The 15,062-nt window shown below is 52.3% G+C and overlaps 5 protein-coding genes and 1 non-coding gene across 6 annotated transcripts; 4 read left to right on the top strand and 2 right to left on the bottom strand.

Moving 5' to 3' along the window:
• Nucleotides 1-170: 170 nt before the first annotated feature.
• On the top strand, nucleotides 171-1,762 carry LDX57_012214 (questin oxidase family protein; the record flags this gene model as incomplete). The annotated part of the gene is made up of 5 exons (XM_046093951.1): nucleotides 171-321; nucleotides 389-691; nucleotides 783-1,142; nucleotides 1,199-1,609; nucleotides 1,665-1,762. 5 exons carry the CDS (start codon nucleotides 171-173, stop codon nucleotides 1,760-1,762), a joined length of 1,323 nt encoding a protein of 440 aa, XP_045949930.1.
• Nucleotides 1,763-2,037: 275 nt separating this feature from the next.
• Nucleotides 2,038-3,489, top strand: LDX57_012215 (uncharacterized protein; the record flags this gene model as incomplete). Its single annotated transcript, XM_046093952.1, has 1 exon — nucleotides 2,038-3,489. The coding sequence occupies one exon, from the start codon at nucleotides 2,038-2,040 to the stop codon at nucleotides 3,487-3,489; it is 1,452 nt and encodes a 483-aa protein (XP_045949931.1).
• A 317-nt stretch (nucleotides 3,490-3,806) lies between these two features.
• Nucleotides 3,807-3,888, top strand: LDX57_012216. The gene has a single exon. It is a non-coding gene; the product is annotated as a tRNA-Asn (tRNA).
• A 510-nt stretch (nucleotides 3,889-4,398) lies between these two features.
• Nucleotides 4,399-7,458, bottom strand: QNS1 (glutamine-dependent NAD(+) synthetase; the record flags this gene model as incomplete). Its single annotated transcript, XM_046093953.1, has 14 exons — nucleotides 4,399-4,508; nucleotides 4,623-5,040; nucleotides 5,102-5,144; nucleotides 5,275-5,628; nucleotides 5,677-6,089; nucleotides 6,140-6,304; nucleotides 6,357-6,448; nucleotides 6,508-6,533; nucleotides 6,580-6,769; nucleotides 6,865-6,923; nucleotides 6,983-7,026; nucleotides 7,075-7,181; nucleotides 7,240-7,358; nucleotides 7,430-7,458. The coding sequence occupies 14 exons, from the start codon at nucleotides 7,456-7,458 to the stop codon at nucleotides 4,399-4,401; spliced, it is 2,169 nt and encodes a 722-aa protein (XP_045949932.1).
• A 521-nt stretch (nucleotides 7,459-7,979) lies between these two features.
• PPX1 (putative exopolyphosphatase) lies at nucleotides 7,980-9,540 on the top strand. Its single transcript, XM_046093954.1, has one exon. The coding sequence runs from the start codon at nucleotides 8,032-8,034 to the stop codon at nucleotides 9,463-9,465; it is 1,434 nt and encodes a 477-aa protein (XP_045949933.1). The 5' UTR covers nucleotides 7,980-8,031; the 3' UTR covers nucleotides 9,466-9,540.
• Nucleotides 9,541-10,181: 641 nt separating this feature from the next.
• Nucleotides 10,182-14,012, bottom strand: LDX57_012219 (putative SH3 domain protein (Cyk3); the record flags this gene model as incomplete). Its single annotated transcript, XM_046093955.1, has 1 exon — nucleotides 10,182-14,012. One exon carries the CDS (start codon nucleotides 14,010-14,012, stop codon nucleotides 10,182-10,184), a length of 3,831 nt encoding a protein of 1,276 aa, XP_045949934.1.
• Between the last annotated feature and the right edge of the window lie 1,050 nt (nucleotides 14,013-15,062).

A 15,062-nucleotide genomic window follows, 5' to 3' on the forward strand; every position in this document is an offset into this window, starting at 1 on the left:
GTTTTGGGTATCGAGGGTCAACCCAGAAGTATAAGTACCCTGATCGTGCTTATTCGACTACTGTGAATATTCCTCGGACTACGCGCCTTCCATTGCGTGCGCAACACCCAGCATTCGGTTGTCGATCTGACAGCACCATACAGCGTTCCTTTTCCAATCAAGCAAGGACAATGGCCACCGCACGCAAGGTCCAGTTAACGACGTCCGACTCGGGCGTGTTCTCGTCTGGTATCAGAGAGGATTCAGCGCAGGTGGCAAGCGAGCTTTTGCAGGAGAATCTGGAAAATCATCATGTGTACTTCAATAATATGGGGTTTCATAGTAAGTGTCATGTTCCTACCTATCTGGAACCTTTTACGGAGTAGATCCTGTCTGACTGACTTTGCAGACCATATTGTTCATCACCTCTTGAGCATCTTCGCCCTAGGCGCAACCCCGGAGGAGATCAGGGATGCGTACAACCGAAACAAAGGGTACCAGAGACCGGCTCTGCCAGCTGACGAGGCTGTCATCCAGTCATTGTATGATAAGGAGGGATTCAAGAAGTACCTTGGAAGGGACAAGAACTATCCCAGTTACTTGGCCTTTTTCCAGCAAGAGATTGAGAAGAAAGGCGTTGAGAAGGTTCTCAATGAGTATTTGTTCTCTGGGGAGGACAATGCGGAGAACTTGTTGGCTCGGTTGTTTGGAGGTATGGATCTGAATGAAATGAACTATTTTCTTGTTTTGTTTCAATTATTTATTGTTTATTCTGTTGTTCTCACTGACATTGATCGCACTAGGACTCATCCACCCCCTGATCCATCTTGGATTCGGAATTGAGTTCAACCAGCCCGCCATCATAGCCGAAGCTCTTGCTCAGGCAGCGATCCATGAAGACTGGTCTGGTCCGAGGTTCCTCTGGCCAGCTGAAAAGCTTGCCGGGGGCATTGGAAAGCCGGGAAAGAAGACTCTGCTTCAGATCCTGGAGGAAATTCGCGGGGACGAAAATTTGACCCGTTCTGCCCATTGGGAGGATGGTAACAAGATGAGGGACGGAGTTCTTCGACGAGCTCCGGATGAGATGCTCAAATATGCCGCGGAATTTACTGTCTCTGAGGACCAAGTGGAAGAGAAATTGGCCGAGATGACCAATGCAGTCGGTAGGTTGAACCAACGCATGCACGACCTCTGAAGCTAATGAGTTCGATGTACACAGTGTATTATAGCAGTGCGGCTCAAAACCCCCCGAAGCAGGTCAAATTCGACTTCTTCCTCATCCATTGTCTGAACTCGTCCATCTTCTTTTCGAAGATCGTGTCGCTTCCATTCCTGGACATCAAAACCCGACTGCGCCTTCTTGAATGGAAAGGACGCTTGGATCTCCTGCTCTATGTCTCTCGTGGGGCTCCTCAGCTTCTCGTGGATGAAGTGACGACGTATCCGGCTTCAAAAAGCTGGGAGACGATTTTCAAACATTGCGTTGCCCACCCTAGCGACGACGGACACTTGCCGAAATTGGCCAGAGCCGTAGCTCATGGCGAAGATGTGTGTCGTAAGTTTGAGAGTCAAGCTACGGAGAGAGGCCTCAAAATCACGGGTGATATGTGGTTGAGGATTGGTAATATGGGTAAGCTGAGCCTACTTCCTGAAGAGACTGATCTTGCTGCTAATTAATTACCCAGTCATGGATTCGACCTCGGACCAAGGACCACTGTGGGTCCGCTCAACGGGTTTCAAAGAGGCCTGGGCGGAATTCCCAGAGCGACGGCACCGGCTGTGAGAGGGACTTGAGTTAGGGTTCAGCTTGATTTCTGTAGTAATGAGGAATGAATGAATGATCTGTAACAAGAACACCATGAATAACAGTCCAAATAGATCCAGAGTAGGACGCACGTGCACCCAGAGTTTACACTGTTTGCACACCAACTCACGTGGCGATTGCCCGGGTGGGGCGACATCCCCAACAGCTTCATTTATCGCCGCCGCTAAGCTTCTTATACTTCTCTCGCTCCTCCCCTCCGCACCAGTGCTCATCTTCATACTTGTACCGTCAACATGGCGGACGACCAGAACTCGAACCAACACCACCACAACAACGGCTCTCGCGGCTGGCCCGACGATGACAACCCGTTCGTCGCCTTCCGCCGTTTCGCCGATGAGCAGATTTCATCGATGCTCCAGTCGGTAATGGGTATTCCATCTATGGCCTCCCCTCCATTGTCGAGCGGATGGGACGTTTTCGCAGACGACCCAAAATATTCCCGGGATTTCCGCTACCGCCAACAACACAATGACGATGCCAAAGATACCGAAACTCCCTCGGGTGCGGACGCCCCGGGCGCTTCAACCTCAGACAACCATCAGTCGCGATCTGAAAATCCTTGGCGGTCTCACGGATATGGAGGACGACGGGGCGCGTCTTCCCACGACCTCTTCGATACGGATTTCTTCGATTCCTTTTTCGACAAATTCTGGTTCGATGACCACTTCTCGCGCTTCTTCCATCCGTACCACCGCCCCATGTTCTCCAGCATGGTGAGCGACGACTCGCCCACCTGGCCCGTCACATACCTTATGTTCAGCCCCTATTCGCCGCTGCACCTTGAGCGCCAAGCACAGTATCGGTCTAATCGCGACAGAGGAATCTTTTCATCGCTCATGTCGTCTTTGAAACCTACTTCGGAGCGCGACCAGTCGGAACCACAGTGGAGAGAAGCTTTTGAGGATCTTTTGCGACTCGAAAATGGCAAACCGATGCTCGATCATAGCCCGGCAGAAAACAACAAGCCGGAGACAGGAAGGGAATGGATGCAGGGCTTGGTAAAACGCGGTAGCTTGGGAGATCGGTGGAAGTACGTTTCCGGAGCGGACGGTCGCCCTTGGTCAGGTATCACTTTCGAAGGGCCTAAATCCGAGAAAGACGACTCCAGAAGATCGGGAGGAGACCATCGGAACAACAATGTGAAGGCCGAGTTCAGCTGGAATGGGCAGCCTGAATCGGTCACAGAATTGGACCTGTACGACCGCTTCCTGGACGACATTGAGGCTCGCGAGCGTCAATTTTCCAGACTGCGCGAGAGCCCTCTCCTTCGTCTACTATTGGATGACAGATATGGAGATAGAGATGGACGGGAGCCGTCGCGCGAAGGAAACCACCGAGACGATGCAGAAACCTGGCTGGAGCTGGTCGTTGGCGGCCAGAGGAATTCTGTCCCAGACACCGTTTCTGAAAAAGAGCAAACCACCGAACCATCTACAGCTGTCGACACTCCCTCGGCAGCAGAGCAGCAGCCCTACGTCATCTCCACCAAAACCACGATGGAGCGCGTCCGACTATCAGATGGCTCTGTTCAGACGAAAACCATCAAGACAAAACGCTTTGCCGACGGTCGTGAGGAGAGTAACGAATCTGTAGAGGTTGTCAACCCTCCCCAACATAATCGGGTTCCCCCAGCGAACCAGTCATCTCATGAGAATAAAGATGGCTGGTTCTGGAAGGGTAACTGATCGACTTTCAGTCTTTTTTTCTTTCCTTCTTCATTTTCTTGGTTTAACAACCATCAATGTCTCTCCTTGGATTTCCTTATGTATTTATTTTGTGAAGCTTTAGCGTTGGTATCTGCTGCCTTGGGTCGTTATCTCAAGTTCTTTCAATCTTCAATTGTCACTCCTTCTAGCCTTTCTCCTGATTGATTCTATTTACATTCTACACACATCTTTCTCGTCCTGGCGCTAAGGGGGTAGGTGTAGGAGGGGGTAAAGCACTATGAAAGCTTGCCAATAACTAGCTGTTAACTTCGCCGTGGTCCCCACTATGTAAATTAGCCCGTTTGGTGTAATGGTAACATTCCCCTCTATTATTAGTGTATTGTTACGGAGATCCAGGTTCGAATCCTGGGGCGGGCATTCTTTTTTATTGTCATTTTTTTCCCGACCACTTTTCTTTCCATATCTTTTTGCTTTCATTCTTATTCTTTTCTGATTCTATGATTCTTGACTATCAATACCTCGACTTAAGTAAATAATTCATCTGAGAAAGTGTCATCACATGAAATTCTTATCTTGAGATTTTTTGGAATATGCATGAACGCTACTTTGGAAAAGATTCTTGCCTTGTTATCGGATGTAGTTATCATTCATGCCTTTCGCTTTCGCGCTACATCTGAGTGATAAGCTTGGGTCTAGTGGTACGAGGAATGGAAATCTATAAAAAGATATAGTTCGTCGTGCTCCATGGCTTGGAACTGCCACCACTTCTCCAATCGAATCTGGCAAAACATTCATTCCTCAATACGAGGAAAAGGAAATATAACGTTCAAACCACCCTCCAACAGTAGTAGTAAATCTGATCTAATCTGTATCCTACTTATCCCCGAAACAGAAGAACACAAGAAGAGACGAGCAGAGAAAGTCTAATTAATCAGCCTTGACGCTCTTCTTCTGAGCCTTCCCAGTCGTCCATCCCTTCGATTCCCAGTACTTCACACTAGCTTCCATCTTCTTGTAGGCCCAGGAGAATGAAGGATCTGGTGTTTGTTTGTTCTGTTAGCCACGAAAGAGGTCCTGGAACCATCCATAGTTCGACAGGCTGAGGGAACAAGACGGAGGAAAGAGAGATGGATCATAGAAGGAAGACTTACAAAGAAACTGCCTCAAATCATGCCGATTATCATCCGGCGAATACTGCTCCGCATGATAACTCGGGGTAATAACCGTCTGCTTATGCCGATTAATCGCATAATTATAGAAGAAGTGGCGCGTTTTCTCGTAGATCTCGCGCGGACTATACTCGTTGCCCCAGAGATGCAGGAGCCGTTCGTACATCGACCAAGGACCCAGTTTCTGGATCTTGCGCAGACGCCCGAAGATAGATAGTTCGGCGTAGGTGACCCCCATGTCGGCTTCGTCGGATTGCACGTATGTGGCTGTGATGGGCTCGAGTTCGGCGGTCGGTGTGGCGGAGAGGAAGTCGTGGAGGATGGGGAGGTCGAAGGAGTCGCGCGACCAGGCGATGAATTTTTTGAGGTCGACTTTGGAGATCGAGCCGATTGGGTTTAGCTGGGAGGTGTTAGTTGGCGAAGTATTGGAATCAAAGGGTTTTCAATCGGTTGGTACTTACATCAGCACTACTGGCGTCGTATTTTGTCAGGTAGCCTCGCAGACTATTTGATGTCAGTTATCAGAGTGCAAATACAGGGGGATCAAATGAGAGATTTGGGGTGAGATTATATCGGGATGGTTGAAAATCAGATTTACACACCATTCTAGAAACAATTAGCAAATCGCCACAACGAAAGATAGAGGAACATACCATCAACATTAGACGAGGCCAGCACGAGTAGTCCACCTCCACCCGGACGTTGACGGACGGTCGGCAGCAAAGAAGCGAACAGATACGAGAGAACCATTCTCAAACGCGCCTGGACGTTCTGCAAAGCCTGGTTCTCTGCCCGACTACCGCCGTGGACCTTGAATTTAGGCTGGAAGTTGGTGACAACGGTGAAAAGGTTCGTCAGGGCAGTCACGACGGTGTCGAAATTGAAGTCGACATGGTAGGACCCGATGTCCGAAGCCAGACTTTTGGCTCGGTCTCGCGTCTCCTTGCTGGAGTTTTGTGTGCCCATGAAGCTGGTGTGGAATATGCGGCTGGATAATGTTAGAAACTAACATAATCCGCAGTGCAGATAAACTTACTTGCACACTTCTTGGCTGGTGGTAGGAAGCCAGGTCGAATCGGGCGGCTCGGCACAGAGTCGTCGGACATCTTTAATGACCTGCTCATTCCCTTCTGACACGGCTTTGATGACCTCTCGGCACATAGAGTGCACAATAGTAGCTGTGGCACAGCTATCGATACCGCCACTCAGAGGAAGGAAGAAACCTGCCGCACCGCTTCTTCGCAGGTAGTCCCACAGCCAACAAGCCGGTCCAAGGGCAACTTCTTCCTCTGGGGCATGAATCCGCGCGGTGAGGGTTTCAGAGGGAGCAAGGCTAGGCTCGGCCTCATCATCCCGACGAGAAAGTCTTGTGTCCAAGTCAAGGCGAACATACGGGGACTGTTTGCTGGCTTGCATATTGCGGCTGGAACTCCCACGGTATGTCCGTACCTGTAGACTCGATTAACAATGCTCCAGGTATTAATGAAGATAGGATATACTTCTTCGATATCGACGGTGGCCGTGACAACTTCCACATCGTTCAGGGAGAACTGGGAGCCCTGAGCAACGATGTTTCCATTGACCACAATCATCGCACAACCATCGTAGTAAAGCCGATCACCATCGCAGCCCTGCTGGTTCGCGTACAGGTAAATGCCGCCGCTCTAAAAAGAGATTAGCTCCCAGAGCCGGTTAATTAATTAAGATATCACAAACCAATTTCGTCGCTTGGGTGATGAGGTTGATCCGAGTGTCCAGCTTTCTGAGCTCGTGATGGCTTCCTGATGAGTTGGAGATAATTTCCACGCCTGTGTAGAGATCAGTATAATAAAAAGAAGAACTATACAATAGAAGTATACGGGCATACCAGCAAGACCGTAAGGAATATGAGGACTAGAAAGATTAGTAAGTTTCTTCACCAGAGATGTAGTGAACGCACCCATTAGGAGTGAAGAGTTCCTCGCAAGTCTCCACGCCAAAACAAGTATCCCGAGTGCTTATAACCGCATCACCGAAAGGAACCTTATACTGTCCAGTGATCTTCCCGACGATCTGCTCAAGGTAGTAGTCCTCGACCTCCTGGGGTCGTTGCCAGGGCGTGAAGTGACGAAGCTCTCTGTAGTTACCATCTAGATTATAACACCTCTGTCAGCGATCCATGTCGATAGAAAATGTAATCAATGAATGAAGGAGCCGGTAGGAGGAATGAGAGGACAGAACCAACCGTTGGCAAGCCACATCTTTGGGCGGATCAAGCTGATCTTGCGGTTGTAGAAGATGACCCTTGATTCCCAGTTAATACTGTATCCACGCGAGATCAGTGCGGACAGACAATAGCCCACCTGCAATTATACGAGACATTCCTGTGACGCACAGGCATACCCACCTACAACCTTGTCAGCTCAGCACACATGCCAATGGTCGAGGCACCAACATCAACCACAATATCCTGACAGTCGGGGTGATCAATGATACGGGCAAGCATCTCCCACGAGTGAAGGAAGGTGTCTCCCTCGTGAAAACCATCCAGAACGCCATAGCCTATATCCTTGTAAATACCATGAACCACTTGTCGCATCTCAAGATGGTGAAAATGTACCGGTGATTTCGAGTTCGGGGCCGACTCGAAGAGTAGCACCCGCGGCCTTGGCCTTGCGAATACTCTCGATGATTCGTTCCGTGTTACCCTCAAAGTCCAGTGCCCATTGGTTGAGGGAGCTGGAGTCTGTCAGTGTACTGGACGGTCTTGAAAGGACGAGGCCAAGCGATTGGCCAATTGAGGCGCTCACCATGTTGCTAGGGTTACAAGGTGGCCCATGTTGACTCAATTTCCGGTTCGAATGGCCTGACAATTAATGTGGCCCGAGAAAATATATGAGGTAGACGCAATGGCCCTAGTAGAAGGTGGATTAACAATTGATTGCCATGACTGCTGCGCGAACACCCAGGCTCCACATGCAGCTATAATTGGACGTGACTCCAAGATCACAGGTTCAAGCAGTCAAAGAAGACCCACCTACACACGCAGAAACAACAATATCCCGCACAATTGAGGGCAAGTGAAAGGAATCCTGGACGAGCGAGCTGTTGACATGGAATGGATGACGCCGATAAGAATTGGGGTCAGAATGATGCCGGTCACGTGTGTGGGGAGCTCCCCTCGTGCCCCGCTGCCGTCACGGTATTACTAGGATTACCGCAAATCCCGATCCTTACCCACAGCAATCGAGGTTTGTCTCGGTCACCAAATTACGCAACAGAACGGTCACGTGCAGTATGGGCTTTCCTTATCGGACTACCGCAAGAGGAAATCCGTTGGCATCAAGTCCCCAACTTGCACTCATTCTACAAACACTCCCCCGGCAGACTTCTAGTCGACCCATCAGACACAATGGCGGGCCACGCAGCGCAAAGCCTCTTACAGATGCTACGGGCTGCCCGCCAGACCCATCTCCGCTTTATACAGGGGACATTATCCCATGCGGAATCCCCCATCTACGTCATCGGCAACTCCTCCGCCGACCTGGACTCGATGGTCTGCGCCGTGGTGTACTCGTACTTCGCCAATCGCACCTCCCACCGCCATATTCCACTCATCAACCTCCCTACGGTACCGTCCGGCGCGGAGCTCCGTCGCCTACGACCTGAATTCGTTAAAGCGCTCTGGATCTCCACCAACACCGCAGATCAGCCGTGGGAGGAAACGCCCGAATCCGCGGGGCCTCTACTCCGCGACCACATCCTTACTGTTGCGGACTTTGCAAAGGATCTAGAACATCAGGACCGTGGGTCGGATGGCCAGCCCCGCCAAGTTCGCACAGTCGATGCGGTCCTCGTCGACTGGAACGCTTTACCGATTCGGTCGTCCGCTGACGGCTCGCACGGAACAGGACGTCTAGATGGTCTACCGTCGGTCGAATTCTCCGTGGTCGGCTGCATTGATCATCATGTCGATGAGGGCTTCTTGGGTCCCGATTGCAACCCCCAGGTCATTGAGAAGGCCGGGTCCTGCTCCTCGCTGGTCACGAATACCTTGAACGACATGGGGCTGTGGCGAACTCCTTCCACCTCAGACTCTTCCAAGGAAGGGCGACAGCTAGTCCTACTAGCCATGGCTCCTCTCCTCATCGATACGGTCAACATGACCGCCAAGGACAAGGTGACTGCGGCTGATACGCGCGCACGGGATTTCCTGCGGCAGACGCTCGCCTCCACTGATAATAATAGCAACGATCCCACCGACTCCAGTGCCATGGATAAGTACTACGCACAAATCCAAGAAACCAAACAGAACAGCCTGGACCTACTTACTGTCGACGAGATCCTCGACCGCGACTACAAGCAGTGGACCGAGACGTCGCCCCTGCGACCCGGTCAGCCCGTGAACATCGGGTTTTGCTCCATGGTGAAGCCGATCCCGTGGATTGTACGAAAATCAGGCACCGCAGAAGCGTTCCTGGACTCGCTGCGCGGTTTTGCGGAGCAACGGGACTTGGATATCGTGGTGGTGATGACGACGTTTAACGCGTCAGCGCGGGAGGGAGCGTTCGTGCGCGAGTTGCTCGTTTGTGCACTTGATGAGGGAGTCGCGGTTCATGCGCTGCGGGATCTAGAGGCGCGGTCGAGGTCTCAGCTGCAGTTGCAGGAATGGGAGGCTCTAGACGGAGCCCATGCGGATAACACCCAGTCAATTCGGGACGTATTATCCGGCAATCAGACACCCTGGAGACGTATCTGGGTCCAGGGGGATGTGACGAAGAGTCGGAAACAGGTGGCGCCGTTGGTTCGAGAGGCGGTAACTTCTCCGGCTGGAGACAGGCTGTGATATATAGATATTTCTATATGAACGCTGGGATATATATCGGAGGGATAAGACATAATACACGGTGGCGATGATAATGATGGGCAGCTCCTAGTTGTGAGTGGGTCTGCCGTATTTACTAGATATTCTAACGATATGAGCTAAAGAAGAGAGGTAAAATATTGATAGTGACCTAGGCTTGAGCCTAATCTTCGTTCTAATATTCATGCATCTGTCTATGCGCTCGTTGGTCGTGGCACAAGCATTCAGACATGGCGCCAGATCAAAAAGGAATAAAATGCCAAAGAGACAAAAAGAAATGGAAAAAAGTACATAATCACACATTGTACACCCAGGCGCCATAAGCAAGGAATGTTATCCAGTAACTCCAACTCGTGTAGCACATTTGCGTCCGTCCATGCTTGCCCTTCACATAAAGTCCGAATAAATAGAAAAACGAGCAGATCAGATATAAAATCTTGGAATGATGCAACTATGCAAGACCCTAACCCCGGGCTCAGTGATGCAATGCAACCATTAGGCAAGGAAGAATGTGGGAAATGAAAAACAACCAGCCAATCCAAAATGCTCCACGTTGCTTTCGGTTCTCAGATCAGAAGATCATGTGTGCAAGGGGTAAAAGGTGCAAAGATCAACAGAAAGAAGCGGAAAAACGAAAGAAGTAAAAACGGTAGCCCCTGTATCAAAGGAACATAAAATCATGGCGGATATCGTGTCGTTTAGAAGCACTCCCATTCGCAGAATACACACCATCGCGCAACACGATCGGCAAGGACGAGTCCTCTCCATACACCACGTTCCCCGATCTTGATCACCGTCTCCCACACGCTGCCTTCGGCTGCAGCATCGGTGGCGGAATCTGCACTGCTCGTGGCGCTAACCATGTGGTCGGCTTTGCGGCTCAATCGCAAGATCTTGCCCGAGGGCGATTGGATCGCCAACTTGGCAGGCTTCTCTCGCCCCGAGTTCGATCGGTTGGACGATATGGCAGACGTCGAGGCCGAGAACTCGTTTGAGACGGTGGAGACGGAGGAGCCACCCGCAGAGCTGGAAACCATACTAAGAGCACTCGCTGGCCGGGCTAGGATAGACGGGGAGATGCGACCACTCATAGCAGATTCGTTGCCACTAGACGGGATCGGAAGGGAGGATGGGTGCTGGCGAACGGCGAAGACAAAGGTGTTATTGACGGCCAACTTGGAGCATTGCGGCTGCATGATGTACAGGTCATGTCGCTGGGCATGCGGAGTCGGATGGCGCAGGACAAATTCATACGGCGGGTTGTCGCCACTATGCATAATGGGCAATGACAGGGCCAGTGGATGGGGAATATCGCGATTGGAATGCATCAGCCCCTTCTTGCCCGCATATACCTTCAGTATTCCCTGGCCTTCGTCGCCCGGTAGAACGGCTTTCACGGTGACTCGCTTGTGGCCATGAATCCAGTCGGGTTGAACCAAGGCCCGCTTGCGTACCACCTCGCCACTCTCAAAGAAGTCCCCATCCGAGTCGCGGGCGAAAATGGGCGTTTCAACCTCGGCGGCACATTCCACGTCGGCAGGTACGAGCAGGCGAATCTGCATGACTTCCAGGCCGTCAATCCGGACTAGGCTGGTGTCGTAGTCTGGGAACTGCATATTCATTTTGAAATAGGGCGGGCAGGCGGCGGGCAGGGCGAGAAGAACATCCGGTGAGATTGGCGGGCAGATATGCTGCTCCTCAGGAACCAGAGGAACATGGGTATAGCAGATCTCCAGAGGGCGCGCCAGGAAATACCATGTTTCGGCTGCGGGCGAAAAGGTTGTGACAAATTCGCTTCTCTGAGGGTTGGTCGGACTGGCAAGGGAACAGTCCATAATGCGCCATTCGCCGTCAACCAGAACCGCATTCCACCAATGGTTTGCTCGAGAAAGGCTGTCAATCTCGTACAGTTCGCCCGGCGTTTTGAGAAACCCTTTGATGGTCTCAGCGTGCAGGCCAACGGCGGCACACATCTCTCGCACAAGGAAGGCAACTTCTTGGGGACTTCCTCTTTTGGTTTGGAGGACTCTCTTGAGATCAATGTCCATTTCCTCTACTGGTTCATCCCATGCGATCTTTTCACTGACCCAGGTGAAAAGGGCCCGAAGCCGCTGCACGTCACTCTTGTAAGGCCGACACACATACCCTTGGGCAAGGCTCATCGGATTCGTCATTGGTGGAAGGCTATTGACAAAGCGGGCACTCTTGTCTACGAGGCTGAGGTTGACAGTGCCGAAATCCGTAGGCTCGCTAATCGGTAGCCCGTCGATGCTCTCGTCGCCTTCGGCGCTTTCGTACAATTCTTCCACCGCATAGATCACCGGGTGGTCCATCATTTGACATCGTTCAGCCCGCTCAACCCTCTCGTTTCGGCTGGGAGAGCTGGCTCGATTCACATCCCGCCGGACCTGCACCCAGTCAATGGCACTACCAAGGCCCATCTCACGGGCCGTGTCTCGGTGTGACTGTGCAGAGCGAATGGGAGATATGGCTCGACCTTTGGTCGGTGAATAGGAGCCGCCATTCTGCCCAACCGCTATGCTGCTTCTGGCATTGGCCGCCCCAGTCTTTGCGGATTCGAAGATTTTCTTGAAAAACCCGTGCTTCTTGGCCTTGGGCGTTGAGAGGCCTCCAAACACTCCAGCAGATTCTTCTGTGACCGTATCAGGGGACGTCCATGGAATCGCCGACGAAGCACCCTGCCGAGAAGTGTTGTGACTGGAGTGGTAGGAGATACCGGTAAGTGGAGTTTCAGGTCGAGGAGACATGCGCGAGATGTCGCTGAAGCCCCTACCCCGAAAAGCGTCGACGGCCGTGTTAGGTCGTCCGTTAGCGCCCACATTCCTCCGGGCGTAGCTTCCCGCGCTGGTGGCACTAAACTCGCCGGCGGATGCGCCACTCATCAAGCTCTGGCTTGTTCTTTCGGTGCTGGCCGTTATGTTTGTGCCGTTACTCTGCACTCCACTCGAGGAGTTGGTTGTGCTCGATTTGTTCGTATAGCTTCGGTCAAGGATATCGCCTCTCAGATCTTGCCCTGATCGCCGGCCCGTCGGATATGAGGAATACTGCACCGGAACTGAATTGTGCCGTCCATGGTACGGAACGTGCCGCGGGGGTGGAGGAGGAGGCTCCTCGTCCTCGTCCGACAGGTGTATATCCTCCGAGCCCCTTCGATTTTGCTCCTGCATCTGTCGAAGCCGACTCTCCATCCTCTGCACATAATTGTTAAGCTGCGGCGGACCATCGAGGAAATGGTCCGTGGGATAGACGCTGTTTCGGTGAGGTGGCGCGCTGGGAGGTATATCCACTTTGTCACCGTCAAATCCTAAAGAAGTCATTGAGCGACCCGTAATTTGCTGAGGCCGGCCGTCTCTTAGGCTCTCATAAGCATCGGGCGACCACGGGTTGTCGTATGACGGTTGCGGGGACGGCGATTGTCCACCTCGCGACAGTCCCATATCCTCCAAAGATGTCATCACATCCTCCATGGCGTCTCGAAGCGGGGAGGGGGTGTGTCTAGGGGAACGCGCTGCCGGAGATGGAGTTCTTGACATTGTTACATAACGATCGTTCATATCATAATGCGTCGGAACGCCCAGCTCCATGGACGGCTGTCGATTGACTGCGACTCGATGTGGGGGCGGAGGAGGCGGGGGTGGTGAATCTTCACGATCCTGTAGTTCTAAAGGCGAAATTTCGCGGGACGAGGGTTGGTGGAAGGGGACATGGTGATAGCCCGTGGGCACTGAAGGCGGAAGGTAGTTCGTATCTGGGGGTGGCAGGGGAGACGCTGCGCGCGATGGAGGTCTGGAGCGCGCGGAGCTTGGCCCCGGAGGGATGGTAGGTAACGAGAGTTCTATTTCTTGCGGTGGACGAGGGGATACTGCGCGAGACGGCGGTCGGGCTACAGGAACGATCTGACCTGTGGGAGTCGCCGAAGAGGATGGTTCTCGCTGGGGTCGCGACTGCGGGATTAATGGTGACGCTGTCCGCGGGGAGGGTCCCGATTGCGAAGAAGGCCGAGCCACTGAGCTTCGGTGTTTCACCGCGGTCGCCGGAGTGCGCAGAGGCTTGACTTTCCGCGAAAGGCTCCCATCCCGGGGAGGAGTCTGGGGAATGGAGCTCGTTACTGGCGAGACCGAGGTGCCGTTCCGGGACAGTTCCCCAGAAGGCGCAATCGCTTCCTTGTGAGCTTGAAATGGCTTTCTAAACACAGTCTTCTGTTTCTTCGGTGCAGATGTCGGATTCGTGATCGGAGACTGAGCTTTCGGGCCCATTGGACTCTCTGTGCGACTGACGGGGACGAAATTCTCGCTGAGCACTTCGACGAAATTGGACGGAAACAGTCCCATCATGCGCCGATCGCGTCGCAGTCGGCCCATCCACCACTGACCATCTCCTGCGTTCAAACATTCTATCAGATCGCCCTCCACAAAACCCAGATCTCGCTTGGTTTCTCCGCCCCAGGAGTACACGGCTCGACACCAGCAGGGGAACCGGGTGGGCAATTGAGGCGCGCCCGGGGCCATCACGGAGAGAGATGTGCGACAATGAGTGTCGACACCGATCGTAATTGGATCAAGAGCGACTGAGGAGCCAGTTGGAACGATTTGGTGGACACGAGTCCTTCCAGAGACGTCGCGTTAGCAAAGTGGGGATGTGAAGCTTCCCCGAGGCGGAGTGTCGGAGGAAAGACGGCACTCAGGAAGGATCAGGAACCGTGAAGAGCAGTCAATAAGGGCATCGTAGGATAGAAAGGAAACAAACAAAAGAGGAATGGGTGGAGAGGGAAAAAAGAGGAAACAATAAATCTAAGGAAGAAAAAAGAAAAAAAGGGAACCACCTGCGTATGCCAACGTGCGCAACGACAGGGGGGCAGGGGAAACGAGGGAAGAGAAGGAAGAGAGAGAGAGAGAGAGCGGGCGACAGCTGAAAGTCAACGGACGGTGAGGCCCGATCTGTTTTGGTGTTTACGTGGGCGCCGGTTTGGGCTTAGCGGGGGGCAGCTGCCTTATCGATAAGCTTATTAACCATTAATGCCCAGTCGTTATCGCCCGTGACGTTCCTTCCTTCTTTCTTCCTGTCTCTTCTCCTCTCTGTTCTTCCACTTTTCTTTGCTGGATATCTGCTTTGTCTTATTCATTGAATTCAGAACTAAGTTTTGCTGAAATGCTTCTAGTAGCTGCTGCACTGACCATGCATACGGCATGTTCCCTGTCACAAAGCGACTCCCCAGCCACCCCAGCCTGACCCATGGTTATTCTTCCGCTACCCGCTCAGCTTGCTTCCATGGGTGGCCTTTCCATGGGTTTCCAATCAGATCCGGCTGTCATAAGAGGGCGAAGAGCCATCGTGAAACAACTGTCGGGAAATATGATCTTTGTCCTGGCCGTGGAATTGGACTTTTGTCCCCTTTTTTTGTTTTCAATGCCTCGACTGGCCCCGATATCGTCGAAAATAGCTCTGAAACACGGACCATTTTCAATCCTCCCGGTTGACCCACCGTCGACTTGATACATCCAGCACAGGACTCGGAGTTTACCCCAGATTCCTATTCCAGACAGCTCATATCGTGTGTG

This window comes from Aspergillus melleus (genome assembly GCF_016097325.1).
Source record: "Aspergillus melleus strain CBS 546.65 chromosome Unknown contig8, whole genome shotgun sequence".
Lineage (NCBI taxonomy): Eukaryota > Fungi > Ascomycota > Eurotiomycetes > Eurotiales > Aspergillaceae > Aspergillus > Aspergillus melleus.